The following is a 21,317-nucleotide window of genomic DNA, read 5'->3' as shown; positions in this document are numbered from 1 at the left end:
ATCCTTATTCATTGTACAGTGGTTAGAGCTCTATGGGATATTGTTTTTGGTTTAGTTGATGTGAAATGGGTTTTTCCAGAAACTGTAAAGGAGGTTTTAGCTAGCTGGAGGGGCTCGTTTGTGGGAAAGAAAAGGAAAAAGATTTGGGATGCCATTCCATTGTGTATTTTTTGGACGGTGTGGAAGGAGAGGAATAGATTAGCTTTTAGGGGGGGTGTGTTGAACGTTCAGAAGTTAAAGAATTTTTTTGTATGTAATCTATGGAGTTGGGCCAAATTGTATGTAGGTGAGGAGGCGTTCTCCCTTATAGGCTTCCTAGAGTGGATAGCTTCCACTTAAAGGGAGGTGATTTTTTGTTATTGTTTTTTGAGGCCCGAGCTGCCTTGTATACTCCCTGTATACCTTGTGGCGTTGTGCCTTTTGAATGCATATCCTTTACTTATCAATATATATATATATATATATATATATATATATATATATATATATATATATATATATATATATATATATATATATTTAGTTGCTAAAAGTGTTTTTGTTTTCTTTTTGGAGAATAGAAAATTGATTTCGAAACTATTTACTAAACAAGACCTAAACTTCTCTAGTATTAAGAAATATAGATGTCCATTTTCTCTTGAGAGTGTGAAGATATTGATTGATGATGATAACTTTAGTCCTTGTTCAAATTTTGGAAGCTTTGTTCTAAATGAAATAGTGTTGTTCAAAATGCATACAGGTTGCTCAAAATCTTATTTTGAAATCCAAGGTGATTTTGAACAAAGCTTATGCCATTTTGGTTCCCCTTTATTACTCATTCAAATCATTTTTCAAAATTCAAGATAATATCAAACAAAGCTTTTAATGCTCCCCCTTGTTTATTCCCTTATTCAAAATTGACATGTCCAAATCAAAATTTTCAAACTAGACTTTACACAATTCTGCTTCAAATTGTCATAATTTCCTTGTTTCAACTTCAATTCTTACACCGTTTGAAGCATTGTATTCTTGACATTTTAAGATTTGCACCATACCCAACAATCACCAAGAAAAAAACTCATCAAAGGGAGTTTAAAATTAGATTCAAACTCATGATTATTACATCTAGTTTGAGTCACTTTCTTCCGTGATTTCATTCTTGCTTTAAACCATTTTCAACATGATTGCATATTTTCTTACCATCTCCATGACCTTCATTACTCATCTCTCATGCTCATACCGTTCCTTTGCATTATTTTCATTCCCTTATTTTACAAATAAACTTAAACTAGATATTAGACTCATGGCTATGGTGCTAGCACTAACTAAGTTAAATTACATAATTTGAGCCTTATTCATTTTCAATTCAAAATAAATGAATCAATACTTGGTTTGTTCCATTATCCCAACTAATGAATCATCAAGGCTTGTTTTCAAGAGAATCTTTTTCATTCATAGGTTTTCATTGTTATTATCAATTCTTGATTAATGGTTAGGTTTGAATTCCACAATGAAACTCTTGTTCTTGAGTGAACTAAAAATTTATTTATTTTCAATCAATATTTTTTTTTTGTTTGTAAAATGAGTTGTTGGTGCATAAACTATTGAACCTTGGTCCGCTGCTAATGTCTCCAATGGCTCTAGTGGTTAACCACTCAAATTGGTGAAGAATCCTCAAGAACCTGTGACAAAAAGCAAACTAGAGGACAATCTGATTCTAAGTGAATGGTACAAGATGGAAAGAAACCATGAACATAAATGTTGATCAAGGGATTTAGAGAATTGGAAGAGAAGGCATCTCTTCCTCCTTTTGTTTTTTGGGAACCAACCCCTCCTCTTCGAGCCCAAGTTCTACTTATATAGCTTTTTGTGGTTTGATTGGTTAGCCCCTTGATCAACCCTCTCATTGAAAAGGAACTAGTCGATAAATTAGATTTAAGATATTGTATTGAGTTCATTCTTTGTTGATCAATCTTGTGTTAAGTGATGCTTAACAACTTACCTAGGATGTCATCTATTAGTGGGACATGTCATTGAGTTGTGTTTTAACCTTTTTGTACATGGTCATGAGTGGCAAGGCTTAAGGATAGTGGTAAATTCATTTCGGTACTAGGCTATGAGTAGTTTAACATGTTGAAAGGGGGCTTGCATGTGCTACTCGTACTCAAGTTGAGTGGGTTCATTGGAGACCTTTTATCAAGTTAGACCAAGCATCGATTGTCAGGTTACATCATTCTAACAACTATTGGGCATTTTGCATGCTTTTAATTAAGTTGAAGCTCCTTAGGTAAGCAAATTGCTTTGCATTTGGTATGGGCGTGTCTCTTTTTGTAGTAGTATATGTAAAATGCTTTCAATGGTCTCCATAATAAGGGAATATATATACTTATATTGGTTTTTTTAGGTAGAACTTTTTTTTTAGTGCATTTTGATCTATTCTTCTTGCTAGTCCTTTTTGGTCAATCCTTTGACCTTCAACTATGAACAAAATTTCGATTTAAGTAATCATCGAGTCTCTTAAGATGGGTGTGCCCATCCAAACACTTGTAACTCCATGAGTAATATAAAAAATTTAAAAATGATACAAAAATAAATGAGAGGAATAAATTAACGGTCAATGGAATATGTATATCTTGAACTTTGAATTATTATATTGTATATAAAATAAATATAAAAAATAAATTACCTTATCATTTATCATATCTTAAATTTAATTCATTTTTTAATTGCCTCTCATATTACCAAATAAAGTTTGGAATATTGCCTCTCCATCTTTCATTAGATGTATTACATATGACATTATTTTTTAGAAAAATGTTTCTCTTGCTGCAGTTTTTTTGGGCACCAGATTTTGGATATAAGTGGATATCAAATCCTGAATTATATTATTAAGTGGGAGTCTAGGGTTTTTGCAGGAATTGGAGTTTGGAACTTCGAAGTTCAGCATGACCCGCTTGAGCTCCAAGCAGATATTGCAGGAGAATCAGACTGACGACCACAACGCAATCTCTGCTCTTTCACTCAATCACAAAGCTCTCTCCCATGTACTACGTCTTGTCGTTCTTCCTCATTTTTTGTTTTTATTGCTCTCCTCCTAAAGCCCTACCTGTTCTTCTCTTTTCTTACGTTTGGTTGCTTGGAAAACAGAGAGAAAGCCTTATTTATTCTATTATTTAGTTTGATAATTTTATTTTCTTAAAACTATTATTGGGCAGATTTCATGCTTGGCTGACTTCAAGAACTTGGAGAGGCTCGATCTTAGCTTTAACAATCTTACATCGCTCCAGGTTCTTCTTCTTCATCTTCGACGACGACCATGATTTTTCTCGTTCTTTGCTTGGAATGGATAAGTGGCTACATTGGAAATTAACTTGGATTAACAATCTTATTTCAGGACTTGAAGTTATGCGTCAATTTGAAGTGGCTATCAGTTTTACAAAACAAACTCCAAAGCTTGGAAGGAATTGAAGAGCTTTCTAAGCTTACTGTAAGTTTTAAGAAATTTCACAATTCTCTTCTTCGCTTCATTTGCTATTAAAGCTAAGAGAATGTAAGGGCTTCTTTGGCGGCAGAAATGAGGATTTTTCTTTTTTTTTTTCTTCTTGTTCAGAAGCAGGAAAAAAATGGAAATTATGGGGAAACATGCTTAGTTTTGAATGTTTTTTTTTTTAAAATGTGGGCACTTTCACAATTGAAAAAAAAAAAGGGGAAATGTTCTTAGTTTGTGATCCAAATATTTATTTGCATTCTGCTAAAAAAAAAACAAGTCCTTGAGATATTATTTTTGTTTTCTTTTCGTGGATTGCTCTCTGTTTTATTTTACCCATTGCTCCCTGGGACTTTGTTTCAAACATGGGAACAAAATGAGGGTAAGGAACACATTGTTATTTGTTGTTTGGATGTGATAAGAAATATGAAGAAAAAGAAAATGTATAGACTTAGGTGAATTTGAAAATTTGAAAGTTTTATGTTTAACGAGGTAGGGAAACTAGAAAAGATGGAGGAGAAATCTATTGGGTTCAAATTTGTTTCTTATTTTCTTTTTCTTTTTTATCCTTTCCTTTTTCCCCTCCCTTTTCTTTTCCATTGTTTCTAAGAAACAAAGAGTGCCTGGAATCATGAATCCATGAAACTTTAATGCTCTATTTGGATAAATAAAGTACTAGGCAAATAAAAAATAAATGTAGGAAGGATCAAAGTTTCTCTTGGTTGGTTATTGTGATCAGTACAAAGGATAATCATAGATAATAAAAATTATTTAAAGATTTATACAATTTCAAATTCTTCATTCTTTTTATAGAAGAGTAAAAAAGAGAACTAAATTTGGAGAAGTATGTATGAAAAGTTTATTGAGTTTAAACTTTTATTTTATTTATTTATTTATTTTTTCTTTCCTCCCATTTTTCCACATTTTTCTCTTTCACTCACATTTTCCTCAAACATTCCAAGATCCAAATGGAGCCTAAATGTTTGGTAATTATAGATGTAAGTTTTAATAATCATTTCTCTTTCCTAGTGTATCTTGAATTGTTATGTAATACTTATATGTAAAGTTAGCAGCCGTTGAGATGCAACCTTCTAAGTGAATGTTTTGTCTTATACCCTGGACTAATCAGTCTCTGGGAACCTGTTCTGCAGTTCATGTGGTTTACGGAACTGTATGCTTTGTCTCATTATATAAAAACCTGTCCCTTGGAGATTAATAAGACATTCACATCTGTTTCCATCTTTCTAATTTGCATAATATTTTTGGTCAAATTTCAACTAAATTGGTGAGGGTTTATAAAATTTCGTAATGCTTGTTTTCCTGGTATAACTCATTCTTTAATTATGTGAATCTGGAGCCTTATCACTGAAAAAATATTCATAGACAAGTTATAAATAAAATTTGGAACATGAAATACATGTGATGCCCGATGTAGGTGTCATCTTTCACTGTTCATCAGCTGTAAAACTAAATGGGCAAGACAAGAGGTACCTACCAGCTTTGTTCTTTCTTATCTCTACCTTAAACCATCTCCCATTGTCTCTTAGCTCTCCTTAAAACAATTTTTCCATTTGCAACAATGGCCCAATGATGCTTAACAGCAAAGCCAGGCTCCTGCTCGTCTTGATCCACCTTGAATGCCCTTTACCTCTTTCCTCTTATCTTTATTGCAATACACTCCTATACATTGCTGGAGGTTAACTCAAAGGACTTTGAATCCACATAGACCAATTTTGATCCATCTCCCATTTTTTTCCCACTATGCCAAGCAATTTTGAGGGTTGTCCATAGTCAGCTGTAAGTTGCTAAAATTCAGACACTGCAGTTTAGGTATGTAATCCATCTCCCATTTTTCCCACTATACCAAGCAATTTTGAGGGTTGTCCATAGTCAGCTGTAAGTTGCTGAAATTCAGACACTGCAGTTTAGGTATATGAAAAATTATTTATCAATTTGCACATGTTTGATAAAATGTACAAGTATCATAAGTGAAATTGAATCCCAAGGGAGGGAATGAGGGACTTTAAAAATTTTGTGCTTCTTTTGCATTAGTTTCCAGAGGTTGGATTTCGCCTTCATGATTTGTGGAAATTAGGACATACTGGTTCTTTTCCTGCCATGTTACATATATTAAAAATGATGGATAATAGTACTATCCTACCCTTGAAGCATGTATTTTTTTGGCCATTTGATGTGAGAAGTTATAGGTCAATTGATAGTGTTTTTTTTTTTGATAAATGTCAATTGATAGTGTTTTTATATGATACTTTCTATTATTTTATTTTTTATTTCTTGTAAATAAATGCAATTGCATTCCTGAAAAAGCTATGTACAGAATGTAAACATAGAAAAAGAGAGAGAAAAGAAGTAAAAAAAGGAAAGAGCATAGCCAATCATGGACAAGTCAAATATCCTTAAAATTCCTTAAGCTAAGAGATAAGGTGTAAAGTCATATGCTGTCCAAAGTAAACCTGTGCTTGTCATTGGAGTGTTCCCCTCCTGCACCCCTTCTCTTCTTCCTAACACCCACTCCTATCATAATCATAATCAAGATAAACAAAAATCTCATGGTAAAAACAGAGTTCTGTCAATATGTGCTAGAGAACTCTTACTGCAATGGGTTATACAGAAGTTTATCGCATTTCATTTTTAATAATCTCCTTATAATTTGAGTTAAAATGTGGAGTCACAAGTAATATTATTGATGAGATTAATTTTTTCTTGTATGCGATTTTCAGTTGTTATGAATAACACCAGGTTGAATCAGATTATCCTCTTTACTTGTTGAGTACTGAAATCAAAAAATTAAATTGGGTTAGGTCAATAAATCCTACCACGCTCTTTAGCAATTAGGACTTTTGTTATGTTAATTATAACAGGTTCACATTTTGCCAATTTTGAAAACCAGGTGTTAAATGCGGGCAAAAATAAGCTTAGATCAATGGATGAGGTTAGGTCTCTTGTAAGTCTACGTGCATTAATCTTGAATGGTGAGCTTTTTTATTTAACCAACTGCTTTGCCCATTATTTTTAATTTTTAATATTTAAATTTGATTAGTTGGTATAAGTACAAGAAAGTTTACTTTTCTCACTCATGCTTTCCCCCCCTCTTGCAGACAATGAGATTGGTTCCATTTGCAGACTTGATAGAATGAAAGATTTGAACACCCTTGGTATGGTTTCCATTTGATGTACTGATGGCACACTTAACCCTAGGAATTTCTCTATACATGTGCTTTGAAAATTTGTAGTCCAGGATATCCACATTTATTTTAATTTTAGAGAAAATGGAGATATAACAGTAGAAGAGATCTCCTGAAGAACAAACACAAAAGGCAGTAAGAAAAGAATGGGGAGAACCACTTCCATTGGAGTAAAATTAGGTAGACATCTCTAGAATTGAGTGCTAATAATTTATTGCCTGATAATTTGTGAACTAATAACTGTTTGTTTATTATGGAACTCTTTGCCTTCACATTGGCTCCTAGGGGCATCCAAGAGAGGGAGATCATTTTATGTGGTCCTGATTGGGGAGAGGTGTTGGTCACAGATCTGTAGTGGTCAGTGGGACATATTCTAACTGTGGTGAGACCCACCATACCTGAAATAACTGATGGCCTTTCTTTCAATTGTTCCACTCAGTCTAGGAGGCGGTATTTTAAAATATTTCTCTCTAGTGGACTCCATTTTAACCTGAATGTTAAACATAGATGAGTTGATAGGATGTTATTGCAAGTAGGCATTATTCGAAGAAGTTTTTTGGAGACAAAAATCTAGAGAGATTTGGTTGAAGGAGGGTGACAAAAACACCAATTCTTTTTTTTTTTTTTCACAAAATGGTTAATGGCATAGAAGAAGAAACTTTTTGGGCAAGACCAAAATTAATGAGGTATGGCTCAATGAGGAGAATGAGATAAGGGAAGGGGTGGCCCAGGCTTTTCATAATCTATTGTCTAATTTGAGGGTGTGAAACCTAGCATCAAGGGTATGCCTTTCAAAGGCCTTAAACGGAGAGGATACTAAAGGGTTAAAGGTGCCTTTCTCTAAGGAGGAGGTGTGTAGTGCCTTGTCCGATTCAAATGGGGATAAAACTCTAGGCTAAATGGTTTCTCTACGGTCTTTCGACATTTCTATTAGGATTTTGTGAAAAATAAAACGTTGGGTCTTTTTAAGGAGTTCTATGACCAAGAAAGGTTTATACGTCTGAATACCAAGGATCCGTTTGAGAACGGTTTTCAAAAAGTAGTTTTGAGAACAATTTTTCAAAAATAGTTCTTTTATGTTCTCTAGAACAAAAGTCTATTTGGGAATCTAAAATGTTTTTAGCATGTTTTCAGATATTATTAAAAATAACTTTTATATGTAATGCTTTATTTTCAATTATTTTCCATATTTGTACAATTATTTTTTAAAACAATCCCCAAAAAGCCAATTGAAAACAATTAAAATATGTTATTAGGAAACACCCTATTTTTAGAACAAGATTTTAGAAAACTATTTTTTGTCAAAAATTATCAAATGCGTTTTTGAGTTTGGAAAACAATTTTTTGTTTTTTAAAAGAGTTTCCAAAAAGGGTCCAAGTTTTTTGTGTTAATTTCCAAGAAAGGGGGTGTTAAGGACTTGAAAGATTTCATGCCAATAAGTTTGGTGGGTGGGTTGTATAAGCTTCTAGCCTTTAGTGTAGGCTAATGGATTGAAGAAGGTGGTGGGAAAAGTGATTTCCAAGTTCTAGCATGCTTTTGTAGAGGGAAGGTGGATCCTTGATGTAGTGCTCGTAGCTAATGAGGGAATAGATTCTATGCTGAAAAGCAACTCTAGTGGTGTAATTTGTAAGCTTGATATCAAGAAGGTGTATGATCACATTAATTAGGGCTTCCTACTACCTATTCTTAAAAAGTGATGTTTGGCCAGAAATGAATTAGATGGATTGATTAGTACATTTTTACAACAATTTTTTATGTGTTAGTTAATGTTACCCTCTTCGGCCTTTTTCGAAGTTCTAGAGGACTGAGACAATGGGACCATCCTTATCCTTATTTATTTTTGTTGGTGATAGAAACACTTGGCTGTCTTTTGGACAAGGCTAGGTAGCATGGTTTTCTATTAGGATTTAGGGCAAGGGGATGGTTGTGTCTTTTCTGTTGTTTGCTAATAATACCCTTATTCTTTGCAAGGCTTCACAAACTTAGATGGTTTATTTAAGGTGGTTGCTATGTGACTTGATGCTATATCGGGTTTGAAAGTAAACCTTGAGAAAAGCAAATTAATCCCAATTGGGGGTTTGCCAGCATGGAGGTATTGGACTTGGAGCTAGGTTACAAGATAGGAGACCTTCTATCTACTTACATGGGCTCCCATTAGGAGCTCCATTCAAAGCAAAGTTGGTGTGGGGTAGTGTGGAAGAGAGATTAATCTGAAGGTTATGGAAAAGACTGTATATTTCAAAAAAGGGAGACTTACTTTGATTTGAAGCAACTTATCCATTTTGTGTATTTACTTCATTTCCTTTTTCAACACTCCTCAAAATGTCACATTGAGGCTTGAAAAGATTCAAAGAGACTTCCTATAGGGATGTGATGCTTTGGAGAAAAAGCTGCTTTTAGTGAAATGACTGATCATCTGAAAAGATAAGATAAAAGAAGGATTGGGCATTAGAGGTTGGTCTTCACTTAATGGGGCACTCCTTGGAAAGTGGAATTGGAGATGCCTTTTAAGGGAGAAGCATTCTGGAAACAGGTCATTTTTGGAGAAGTATGAAGAGGGAGAAGGCGGTTAGAGTTCTTGTAAAGTGAAAGGTGGGTATGGGGGTCAGGTTATGGAAAACTATCAGAAATGGATAAGACCTTTTCAAAAGCAAAGCATCCTTGAGGTGGGAAATGATAGGGGGTGAAGTTTTGAAAAGATAAATGGCATGTGAATAAACCCTTATCTGTGATCCCTTGGTCCTTGGGTGTGTTGCTTTTTGATGTTTTCAATATATTAATTTTGCTTACTTAGAAAATAAAAAATAAGTAATTAATTAAATAAAAAAACCTCTATTCTACCATGCTAAATGTCTGCTGATTTTTTCAACTACTGGGTCAGAAATTCCAAGATAATGAATTTTCTGCTAAAGATCATTTTTGTGTGTCAGACAGTGTTTTAATAGATTTAATTTGAATCTTGATTTTGGGTTCTTGGATGTTTATCTGCAGTTCTTTCCAGAAATCCAGTCCATGAAATTGGTGAGTCTTTGGTCAAGTTGAAATCAATCACAAAGGTATGGAGTTGTTTGCTGATTGATCCCTTCAATAGGAAGTTTGTTTATAGAGACTTAACGTTCATAAGATCATCTTTCTTTCAGCTTTCTCTCTCTAAATGCCAAATCCAATCCATTGGCTCTTCACTTAAGTCCTGCATCGAATTGAAAGAGCTTCGACTTGCTCACAATGATATCAAGGTATTGTTTAAGTTGCTGCTTCATTTCTATGGCAACCGAGCTCCCTCAAATGTGCTCTGCCAGAGTTATTGATTTCATTGCTCCTTTAATAAATACTTTAGTGCTTTTATCTGGACTTCTTTCTTGGTTTAATATTGTTAACTTAAATTGCTAATTTCCTTTTCCTTCTTTTTCCTTCTGAATCCATTAGACACTCCCTGCTGAGTTGGCATATAATACAAAGCTCCAGAATCTGGACTTGGGAAACAATTTAATCACTAGTTGGTCAGATCTGAAGGTAGCCATTGAAGGCAAACTTATTTCTAGCCCATTATTTCTTCATCTGATTGGAACATGTTTGACTTTGTATCTTGGCTACATGCTGAAATGGCAGGTGATACGTTCACTGGTTAACCTGAAAAACTTCAATTTACAAGGAAACCCCATTGCTGAGAAGGAGAAGTTAGCAAAGAAGGTGGTGGTTCTTACCATAATTTTCTTTTGTTAATCTCTTTCTTAAGCTGAGTCTTCTACCTTCTGGTCATTGTTATTTATTTATTTAGTTTAACAATTTTACTGCAGACAAAAAGGCTGCTGCCGAACTTGCAGATATTCAATGCAAGACCTACAGATAAAATCACCAAGTATGAGAAGGGTGACAAAGTTGATGATTTCCCACTTAATGTTGCTACAGAGTTAGAAGTTAAAAAGAAAGATAAAAGAGATCATGGCAGGGCAGAAAAGAACAAGCATAATTCGATGACTGAAAGTGGACTTGCTCGTCTTGTTAACAGTGATCTTGATGTGGAGAAAGAACTGAAGAAGAAAAAGCGGAAGGCAAATGATGAAGCAAAGAAAAAAGTTCCAATACTTAAGGAGGATCACACAATGGTTGAAAGGGAGTTAAATAAAAAGGCAAGGAAGGTAGAGCGAGGTGGACTTAGTGCAATTGATGATGGTGAAACTCCATTCATGGAACTTTTTGCTGCTGAAACTGCTGAAAACTCAAAATATAGTGTTGAAGACAGGACAGATAAAGCTTTCCAAGACAGCAATTCAGCTGGTGGCTCAGTTTCCTTCGGGGCTAAGAAAAAGAAAACTAAGAGGCGGGGCATCAGTCCTTCAATCCAGTGTTTATCCCTGCCAGTTGAAGTTGGATTGGGTGGGCCATCAACATGGGATGATGAGTAATTGTAGCATTAAGAAGCCATGGAAATGCACTGGGCTTCTAGGTACTCATTTTCCATTAGAAACAATGAATGTTATTTTCAAACTTATGCATATTCTCGGGTTAGGCTACACTCCTGTGAGATACCTTGGGTAAATTCCATGTGCTTATGTCTATTGAGTTAATCAAATTTTTAAGAAACCAGTTATGATGAGTTTTGACATTGCACTGTTTTTGCGAAACGCTCATGCCCTCCAAGAATTTGGTGGAAATGAGTGGCTGCTGAAATTATTAACTCAATACTGTCATCCAGTGGCTCCTAAATCCAGCCTTCCCGACCAGTTTTGATGGATACCCGTGATGAATTTGTTTCACCACTCAGCGCAAATCTTTCTTTTCTTTTCTTTTCTTTCTTCTTCTTTGTCTTCCTTTTTTTTTTTGGTCTGAAGTGAGATGGAACTCATTTTGTCAGGTGACAATGCATAGTGCTGACTATTGAAATGATGTCTGATGTGCAGATTGCTTGAAATCTAAGACATGGGGATGCAAGTTGGATGGAGTTGATAGCCTTCCTCAATCATATAACCAATGTAATGAGTATGATTACCCCAAAAACTGTTGTATTTTTATGTTTCTGCTAACATTATATTAGTACAATCAGAGTTTTTACATTAATTTAATGCTAGCATAACATGCATATTAGTACCTCCTGTGTCACAGAGGTCAGCCTTTGTAGTGTGACTCGAAGGAAATTACCAGGACACAATTTTGGCATGCACCAAAATCTTTGTCACAATTTTAATTCAGTTCATACATTCTCCATTATGTACTTAAAGGTATTAGGTACAGTTAGTCTCACTCCCTCTTAGAATTCATCCTGATCTTTTAGTCGTGGTCCCAAGCCCTGCAAGTTGCAACTTTATAAGTATCTTCAAACCCTGCAAGTTGCAAGATATACTTATTAGCCCTTATCTTAAATCCTTTCTTTTTTCCAAAAACTATCGATTTGGAAGTCCTCTTCAGTTACAGGTACATGAACCTTGTGAGAAAGCAAATACGCCTTCACACAGCAAAATCAAACCGTGTTTAGCCAAATTAAATTGAATGATATGTTATACAAATGAAATATCTTTGACTAAGTATGCTAAAAATGCTGTAGGACATAATGGTTGTCCCACTTCATTTTAAAACAAATTATAAAAAATTATGCCCTGGTGGAGAATTTTGGATACCTATCTTTTGCTTGCTAATAATTTTTCTTCTGTTATTGTGTTGAATGATATATTGTTATCTTATTTCCTGGAAAATGATTGATAAGAAAAGAGTTAAAAGCCCATTATTGGGGAGAGGCCACCACCATCCTCAGCTCCATTGCTCTTGTTGGCTTTTAGCATCATTTTCCACATTTTTTTAGCATCACTGAACCTCTTGAACTGTCCACATATTATCCTATAATTGTTAGAAAGCTACTAATCAAATCAGCCTTCTAGTCACACGTGTTCTAAATATGAGGCACAACAATTATATACACACACCCATAAACGACCGAATTTTGGCTATCGTGGCCTGCATCATTATCACAATAATGTAGTTCTGCCTAATAGATGTCTTTTTTTTTTTCTTGGTTTCAGTATTTGGCACTTGTCCTCCATCTTTATCCATTACAATTTCCAATAGACCGTCCAACTACTTAGAAATGATGGGCGGCTGTTTATGGTCTTAGGGTTGGCTTTTGTCTTTTCAACTCTATTCGGTTCTTTGGATGTTGCATTTAAAGTCTAACGCTTCTGATTATGAACAACACAAACCATGTTTGCTTTGGATTTGAAAGTTCCTAATGAGAAGAAGATAGAAGGAAAGGTTGTCTCAATGGTGGATAGTATTACATTAAAGAGGGAATGACTCATGTCTGAATATTCATCATGGGATGCTGGGATAATATGACCTTGATTCTATCCTTCATATCTCCATATGATGTCTCTATCCAACCTATATGTATAAGATTAAACTACTTAATCCATGGCTGTTGGGGTTATGTGTTTGTTCCCGAAATTTCACAAATTGGAAAGGACGATTCACCTTTTTTATAAGCCAGGGCTTCAGGCCATGACTTGGTACCCCTTTTGCATTATGACCAATATTATGGATCTTTGGATCATTGTACTTCTATCATGAATGCTTTTAGGAAGAATCAATTAGCTTTTAAATGGAGCTCAAAAAAGTATTTTTATTAAAATTTTTTGATAATGAAAGCCCTTCCAAAATTTCAAGAATCACTCCTTATTGGAGTTGGGTTTGGGTGTCCAAGTAGGCTGACCCGATCCAACCCAACTCAATAAATTTGAGAAAATGGGAGAGTAGTTATGAGAGTTTTAAAATTATCTAGAAATTGCCACTATTAAAATAAAATAAAATAAAAAGTTTTTATTTTTCTCTCTCTAAGAGAAAACACTCTCTCTGCGAGAATTCTCCTTCCTTGAAAAAACCAGAGAAAGAATACGTTTTCTCTTCTCTTTGAAAACCAAAAAAAGAAGAAATATATTTTCTTCTCTCCCTTGGAAACAAAAGAAAAAAAAAATATAATTCTTCTAAAGAAACAAGTCATTTTCTTGTAAGTTTTGTTTTTCTTTGTGAAAATGAAGATCAAGACTTTTGTGTTGTGAGAAAAAATTAGGTTGTGAGAAAATAATGCTTTTATTAAGGAAAACACGCAAAGGGGGGGGGGGGGGGTGAATTGAGTTTTTTTAATATCTTTTCAAACACAACAAGTTCAAGCACAATATAAACAAAAATAAAGAGATAGAGTTAGAGAATTCAAACTCAGTGGTTTAACACTTCCTTGCCTACGTCCACTCTCCTCAATCTCCTAACCGAGTGAGAGTTTTACTAACTTGAAACTTCAACCAAGCTTCCAATCTTTTTACACTTGGATTCCGGCTCTAATGGGCTCTTACACAATCTCGGTTGGAAGCTTGGTTGAAGCTTCAAGTTAGTGGAATCCTCACTCGGTTAATAGATTGAGGAGAGTGAACGTAGGCAAGGAAGTGTCAAACCACTATAAATCCGAGTTTGAGTTCTCTAACTCTATCTCTTTATTTTGCTTATATTGTATTTGAATTTGTTGTGATTGAAAAGATTTTAAAAACCCAATTCCTCCTCCCCCCCCTTTTTTTGTTTTTCTTAATTAAGCATAACCTTTGTTTTCTCACTTATCTCTTTATATTTGCTCATCTTGTGCTTAAATTTGTTGTGTTTAAAAAGAATTTTTAAATCCCAATTCACCCTCCTCTTGGGTGTTTTCTCTTTTAAGATTAGTCTTTATTTTCTCACATGTTTACTAAATTATTCTTCTTATTTAAACAAAATTTTCGATTTGTTCAATATTCAATTCTGTACACACTCAATAAATATATACAAACAAATATTTACAAAAACTAATAAAAATAAAATTAAATAGTAGTGAGAAATAAAACGTGTACCCAAACAAGTTTACAACAAGTTCAATGTCTTCCTACGGATTTTTGAGTCTCATTTTCTTTCATGAAATTTCATACTCTACGTATCATAAATATGTACTTAGCCAACAAAATTACAAAATGGGTCCATGTAAAAACAAAAATAACTCAAATGTAAATTTCTAGAAATGTATAAAATTCACAATAGATATTTAAGCCAAAAATCAAATTTCAAATTAGTCTAACAAATTTCGTCAATCAAGATGGGCCCAAATTAGCAAATATAACCCAACAAAAAATATCTCACATGTCATAAGCCTTAATCCAAAAATTTCAAATTAATAACCAAAATATAAACTCAATTAATTAAACCCAAAACATGATAAATTAAAATAAATTCCATTAGACCTAAACTTAATATCCCATAATTCAATCCTAATTTTATATATAAACCTAAATCCACAACCAAAATCAACCCAATTTAATATGCAAACGCACATTCAAAATATACCACAATATTATATCATGTCCAAATTAAATAATTCAAATGAGTACAATCATATAAATTATTGTTAGTCCAAGGGTTCTCCTAAACATGTTTTGATGATAACAAACCATGATTAAGTTACTAATTTGTTTGAATTATAAAGAATTTCAAATGTTAATTTGAAAATTCATCAAAAGACCTAATGGATGCAAAATCAAGACTTTTGAAAGACATTTTAATCATAGGAAACATATATAAGATGAATACATAAGTGCACTTAGGATTAACATATCATTTCACGCATCTTTGAAAAACTCGGTTTATGCTTTAAAGTTACATTTCCATCAAAATTATAGTTCTATCAAATAAACCTTAGGCAAAACGTTTCAAAATTGACATATTATTTTGCCTAAAGACCTTGCCTAAGTGCCAAAAGCAAAAATACTAGAAAAAATAGGTTTTCAGGCAAAAAAATGATGAATTGGTCAAGGCATTGGCCAAACCGGCTCAACCAGCTAAGGTACCTGTCAACCAATTACCCTTTCTCGATCGAGGTCCAGTTAAGAGATGCAAAAAAACAATCTCTCTCTTCCAGTAGCCTTTCTTTCTCGGTCGAGGGATTTGCCTTCCTGGTCAAGGTCCGGTCGAGGGTAACGATTACTTGCCGAGCATTAAATCCTCTAATGGCTAGTGAACCAGTTGACCCCTAACTCAATTGGTTGAGACTCTTTTTTGGTTTTTTAGCTCTTGAGGTTAGAAACCTATAAATTGAAAGCATCACTTCATTTATGAGTAAGAGAACACCTACATTTATTTGTTTACTTACTTGCTCTTGCCATAAAAGCTCTCATTTTTTTCTTAGTGCGTCAAATCTTCATTTGAGCCATTGTGATTCATCCTAGCCTTTGAGCTGTATTTGAACCATTGTTGAGTTAGGTTGAGAAATTCATATTTGTTAATTGAGTGTTAAAGTTTTCAAGAGAGTAGATACTTGAAGAGATTGTGTAAGAGCCCATTGGATCCGGAATCCAAATGTAAAAAGTGATTAGAAGTTTGGTTAAAACTTCAAGTATAAGTGGAACTCTCACTCGTGGATGTAAGTAAGGAAGTGTCGAATCACTATAAATCTAATTATATCTTTATATTTATGCTTTTTGTGCTTAATTTTATTGTGTTTAAAAAGATTTTTTTAAAAAAACTTCCAATTCACCCCCCTCCCCTCTCCCCCTCCCCTATCTTGGGTGTTTTTATCATTTTAGATTAACCCTTTATTTTCTCAATTATCAACTATTTTAGCCCAAATTAATAAATTCTAAATTAATTCACCAACAATAAATTAACCCAAATTTCATATTAATTCAAGAATTCAAATTTCACAAACAACAATTAGTATTAAAATCAAATCAATAAAAATAAATAGAAAATGAGTGTGATGGGAAAGTGAGGGAATGAGAGAAAAGAGAAAGGAGTCGCCGACTGATAGTGGCTCGTTGGTGGCGATCGGTAGGTGGTCTTGCCGGTGGCAGTGATGGTTGATGACTCTTTTGAAAAACGAAAAAAAAAAGAAAAAAGAAAAGGAAGATAATGAGAAAGTGGGAGGAAAAAAATGGGAGAATAGTGGGGAGAGAAAATGAAGGGTCGTGCGTGTGGGAGTGGTGTGTGCTGCTGGAAGTGAGTGAATGAAGAATGGAAGAAGAAGAAAAAAAAAAAGAATGGGGGATCGGGTGGGTGTTCCCGTGAGTGGCCGCGTGGAAGGGAGGAAAAAAAAAAAGGGAAGAAGAATGGAAGTGCCTATGAGGTGATGTGCCAGTGTAGGAGTCATGTGGCCGTTGGAGTGGAGGAAAAATCTAGAAAAAAAATTGGGGAAGTTAGGGCAAAAGTAAAAAAAAAGAAAAAAAAAAAAAAGAGGGGGTAGGTCTTGGATGTGGGGGGTATGGGCAGAGAAATGGGGGTAGGTGGAGGAGAGAGGAGAGAAAGCAGAGAGATGAGAGAGAAAAAAAAATAGTATAATAATAATAATAATAATAATAATAATAATAATAATAATAATAAAATAATTTATAAAATAATAAAAACTAAGAATTAAAAGTAAATGGATAAAAAATATCATATGTGATCAGGATTTAAAATCTAAGAATAAAAATTGAGTTTAAAATTAATATAAAAATAAAATTGAAATAAATTTTAATTTTCCATAATAATATTAGACTAGGGTGTGACTTGATTGTCACCTTTGACATTTGAACTTAATGACATTGAAATCTTGTGGGAAGTTTCATAATCTATATCACATGCTATCCCCTCTCTATGTTTTGTTCTATTTGTACTTCACCTTTCTCCTTAGCACCTATACTTATTTTTTACTTTAGTGAATAAAATGTTGTGTACTCTTCCTATGCTTGACTCTTCCCTCTCATGAGCATCGGATGTTTGGCTTTGAAAGGTAGTACATGGGTGGGTAGAAAATAAATGCTACTCCAAAGTCTCCACTGAAGGGTCATGCCATCAAATATCTATCCTATTCCTACCTAATAATCCTTATATGGGCCTTGTTGTCTAATTAAACTGTGGACGGGATTTGGGCCTTTTGTGAAAACGAGGTGGGTCTGAGCTAATGATGATGTATTTGCCTCCCAAACATCATAGATGGCAGGGAGTGTGAAAGCAAACACAGCCTTCGCACACCAAAATAAAAAGCTAAACTGACGAACATGTTAGTTTTGATGTGTTGGTGTGATCTGCGGGATCCATTCCATTGTATTTTATAATCAATTCCATGAACTATTGTCTTATTTGTTTCAAAATAATTATCTTTTGTCCTCTTCTCATCTGATCTGGCAGCCCCCTGTTTGTTGTTGTTCTTTTAAGTGTCCTTCTGTTCTTCACGACAGAGCAAAATTCTTTTCCAATGATTGATTCCTAAATTTCTTTTTATTTGGATATATATATATATATATATATTTAAAAAAACAAAAAGTCTCATACAAATATAAAAAAGTACATATTTTATGTATTTGAAAATATTTATTAAATTTTATTTTATTTCTTCAATTTTTTTTTTTAAATTTTGAAAAGAGAGATCTAAAAACAGATCTTATTTAATAACTTTTTTTTAAAAAAAAAAAAAAACTATTTTTGAGAATAATATTTGAAAATTATTCATTAATGTTTTATAAAATAAAAATCTATTTAAGAATTTGAAATATTTTTAATATTTTAAAATATGTTGTAAAAATAATTTTTATATAATACTTTATTTTTAATTATTTATATATTTATATAATTATTTTTTAAAACAGTCTTTTAAAAATAATTAAAATGCATTATTTGAAAATAAAAATAAAAAATAATTTTTTATATTAAAAAAGTGTCTTCCTTTTTTTTTTTTTTTCTAAAAAAAAATTAACTGTTTTCAAAAACAGTTGTAAATTATATCCCAAAAATTTTAATTTTTATAAAAGAATTTTTATGTTTACATAAAAAATTATGCTAAAAAATAAAAAATAAAATATGTATTTGAACAAATTTATGCTAAGAAACGAAAACTTTTATATATTATTAAAATATTACTATTCTATCAGTAGTACTACAATTTTGGACCCTGTCTGCCCCGTTTTTTTTGTAGGTAGCAGCCCATGTGTTTGAATGGCGAGTCCAAGCCTTCAAATATATGTTTCCCTTTTAGATTTCACGCTATGAAAGGTCAATAATAAAGTCCATAGCCTAATTAATATTTAAGCCTAAAAATGAAGGCATTTGTGTTTTGTATGCCGATTACTTTCTTCCTTCTCATGTTAAGTTTTGGATTTACCCACCAGAAGCCTAAAATGGTTTATGTGTGAGTCTGTGACATTGCCTGCTTGCCCGCAGCTCACCAGGATGACTCCGAATACAATATTATCACATTCTTTGCAATTTCTTTTCTTATTAGTTGATGGGTGATTGTATGATATAATATGGATTATGGAATAAATAAACAGAGAAAGATGGTGATGGAGGATTCAACGCGCTAATAGTTTAGTCGTCCACACCCCAATTCAGTGGCGTCTTTGACCCCTACAAAACATTTATTGTGTGAAGAGTATGCATGCGAGCAGAGAAAGTAAAAGAGAGGAAATAGCCATGCACATCATCGATCTGGGGGCTGACGTGACCTCAACTCTCTCTCTCCCTCTCCCTCATATATTAATACATATGGATAAGATTAATCTTCTCAGTCCGTGGGTGTTAGCAGCAAATTCATCTTACTTAATTGTTTGTATGAGACCATAACTAATAAACTAAACCGTGGGGCTTTGGCCGACTTAAATACGTTGAACGTCATTCAAATTGAGTAAATTATAAACTAGGGCAGTTGCAAAATTCTGTTCAAACTTATCAATCAGTTGAAAATACGTGGATTAGACACTGACAAGGGTTGGAGTCAGATTTGAAAAATTAAAGATCAAAGGAGGGTGGATTTAGAGCGAAATGTCAAGCGGACGCAGCCCGATTTCTACGCAGCCATCGAAGTGGATTCCGTTCGAGTAATGACTCTTCCTTTTGGTCAAAGCTCCCTAGTGGTCCCACAAAATTGTAAAATTAATCTAGGGCAGATGAAAGAAGATGATAAGTGTAATACATCATCATCGTCATCATCATCTTCACATTATAAACTTATAATACATGCAAGTGTTGACCGTGCCCCACATAAATCTCAATTTGAACCCCTCCTCTTGTTATTATATAAACCCCTCACTCCCTCCCTCCTCTTTCTCATTGCAATTCTCAGTTTCTCCTCCGGAGTCAGGACTCAGGACTACTTCAAATTCCCTATGGATTCTCCTTCCACAACCATCACCTCCGTCCATCCGGACATCATTCAGACCCATATCCTCACCCGTCTCGACGGTCCCACTCTCGCCGCCGCTGGTGCCGCCTCCTCACAGCTACATGCGCTCGCCACTGTAGACAAGCTCTGGAGGGACATATGCACCTCCACCTGGCCTTCGCTAAATGACCCAACCCTCCAAGCCCTCGTCTCCGCCTTCCCCGGTGGCCACCGCTCCTTCTTCTCCGACTCCTACCCCCTCCTCACCCACCCCCTCGACCAGTACCACGGCCAGTCCCGAAAAATTCCCCCCACTACTTCGTCTCCCACGTCGGAGCTCATCTCCGCTGTGGATATTCACTACAAAAATAGCCTCATCTTCTCCAAGGTCGAAGTCACCGAGACGGTCACCGGATGGTTCCAGTGCTCGCCCTTCCGTGTCGACCTCCTCGACCCAAAAGACACGGTGCCGACTCCTGTACAGTACTCCGTCGCCGGCGATTACAAGTGGCTTAGCCACCTCGAAGATACCCTCACCCTGAACTGGATCCTCATCGACCCAACCCGGAAGCGAGCGGCGAACCTCTCGAGCCTGAGGCCAGTCTCGGTGAAGCGGCACTGGTTGACCGGAGAAGTTCAGGTACGATACGCAACGGTGGTGGGCGGCGATCGGACAGTGGGTTCGGAGGTAGTGCAGTGTGGGATAGTGGTGACATGCGCAGGGAAAGAGGGAGGAGAGATGCAGGTGAGGGAAGTGAACTTACAGGTGGAGGACATGGAAGGAAGGCATCTGAATGGGAAGGAGAGTTTGGTAATTTTGCAGGAGGCATTAGAGAATGGTAGGAGAAAGATAGCGAAGGGAGAGGAAGGGAAAGCGAGGTACGAGAGATACTTGGAAATGATGGGAGAGAGAAGGGAGAGACGATTGAGGAGAGAGAAAACTTTGGACATGGTCTGCATTGCCCTTGGTGTCACCATTTTTCTGAGCTTTTGGTCATACTTTCTATTCAGATAGAAATGTAAATATATGATTGGGGATACAGTTACAGCCTATGAAAATTGAAAAGAAGAGAAAGAAATGAATGAATTATTAATTATTGTATCGATTTAATTAATTTTTTTATTAGGAAATGATATGCTAAAGAAAGGACGGCTGTTGTCTTATTTGATTGTAACAATTCTTGTGGAATATAAGAGAAGACCCATTTTTAATTTTACTATTATTATTTAAACAAAAAATGATTTGTTCTTATTTTAAATTAATTATTAATATTATTTGATAAAATTTAATACTTATGACTTATTAACTTAATTGTCTTTAAGTTAAATTATATTTAAATTATTGATTTAAAATTTATTACTTAATTCTTATTTTAAGTATTAAAATAATTTAATAAAATTAACTTAAAATTTATTCTAAATCATCAAATTGACAAAATAATAATTATAAATTATAATTAGGGCAAAATGGGGTGGTTGAGTAACAAAAAAAATTGTGGAGTTCACAAGAAG

General features: G+C 34.4%; 2 protein-coding genes across 2 annotated transcripts; both read left to right on the top strand.

Moving 5' to 3' along the window:
* Positions 1–2,828: 2,828 nt before the first annotated feature.
* Positions 2,829–11,779, top strand: LOC117917118 (protein phosphatase 1 regulatory subunit 7). The gene is made up of 11 exons (XM_034833339.1): positions 2,829–3,023; positions 3,195–3,266; positions 3,374–3,466; positions 6,375–6,456; positions 6,583–6,639; positions 9,662–9,726; positions 9,811–9,906; positions 10,097–10,183; positions 10,280–10,360; positions 10,468–11,117; positions 11,572–11,779. Exons 1-10 carry the CDS (start codon positions 2,925–2,927, stop codon positions 11,074–11,076), a joined length of 1,341 nt encoding a protein of 446 aa, XP_034689230.1. The 5' UTR covers positions 2,829–2,924; the 3' UTR covers positions 11,077–11,117; positions 11,572–11,779.
* A 7,988-nt stretch (positions 11,780–19,767) lies between these two features.
* On the top strand, positions 19,768–21,022 carry LOC117915882 (F-box protein At2g27310). The gene has a single exon (XM_034831623.1). It carries the CDS (start codon positions 19,810–19,812, stop codon positions 20,818–20,820), a length of 1,011 nt encoding a protein of 336 aa, XP_034687514.1. The 5' UTR covers positions 19,768–19,809; the 3' UTR covers positions 20,821–21,022.
* The last annotated feature ends 295 nt before the right edge of the window (positions 21,023–21,317 follow it).

Source organism: Vitis riparia, chromosome 6 (genome assembly GCF_004353265.1).
Source record: "Vitis riparia cultivar Riparia Gloire de Montpellier isolate 1030 chromosome 6, EGFV_Vit.rip_1.0, whole genome shotgun sequence".
Taxonomy (NCBI): domain Eukaryota; kingdom Viridiplantae; phylum Streptophyta; class Magnoliopsida; order Vitales; family Vitaceae; genus Vitis; species Vitis riparia.
Note: the sequence above shows the minus strand (reverse complement) of the source record. Positions and strands in the feature narration are given on the sequence as shown.

Bases quoted from the DNA above. Each gene is read 5' to 3' on its own strand.
- LOC117917118 (XM_034833339.1), top strand. From the start codon at position 2,925: ATGACCCGCTTGAGCTCCAAGCAGATATTGCAGGAGAATCAGACTGAC. The intron at 3,467-6,374 runs GTAAGTTTTAAG...TTTGAAAACCAG, and splicing joins AAGAGCTTTCTAAGCTTACT to GTGTTAAATGCGGGCAAAAA. The intron at 10,184-10,279 runs GTAGCCATTGAA...CTGAAATGGCAG, and splicing joins CTAGTTGGTCAGATCTGAAG to GTGATACGTTCACTGGTTAA.
- LOC117915882 (XM_034831623.1), top strand. From the start codon at position 19,810: ATGGATTCTCCTTCCACAACCATCACCTCCGTCCATCCGGACATCATT.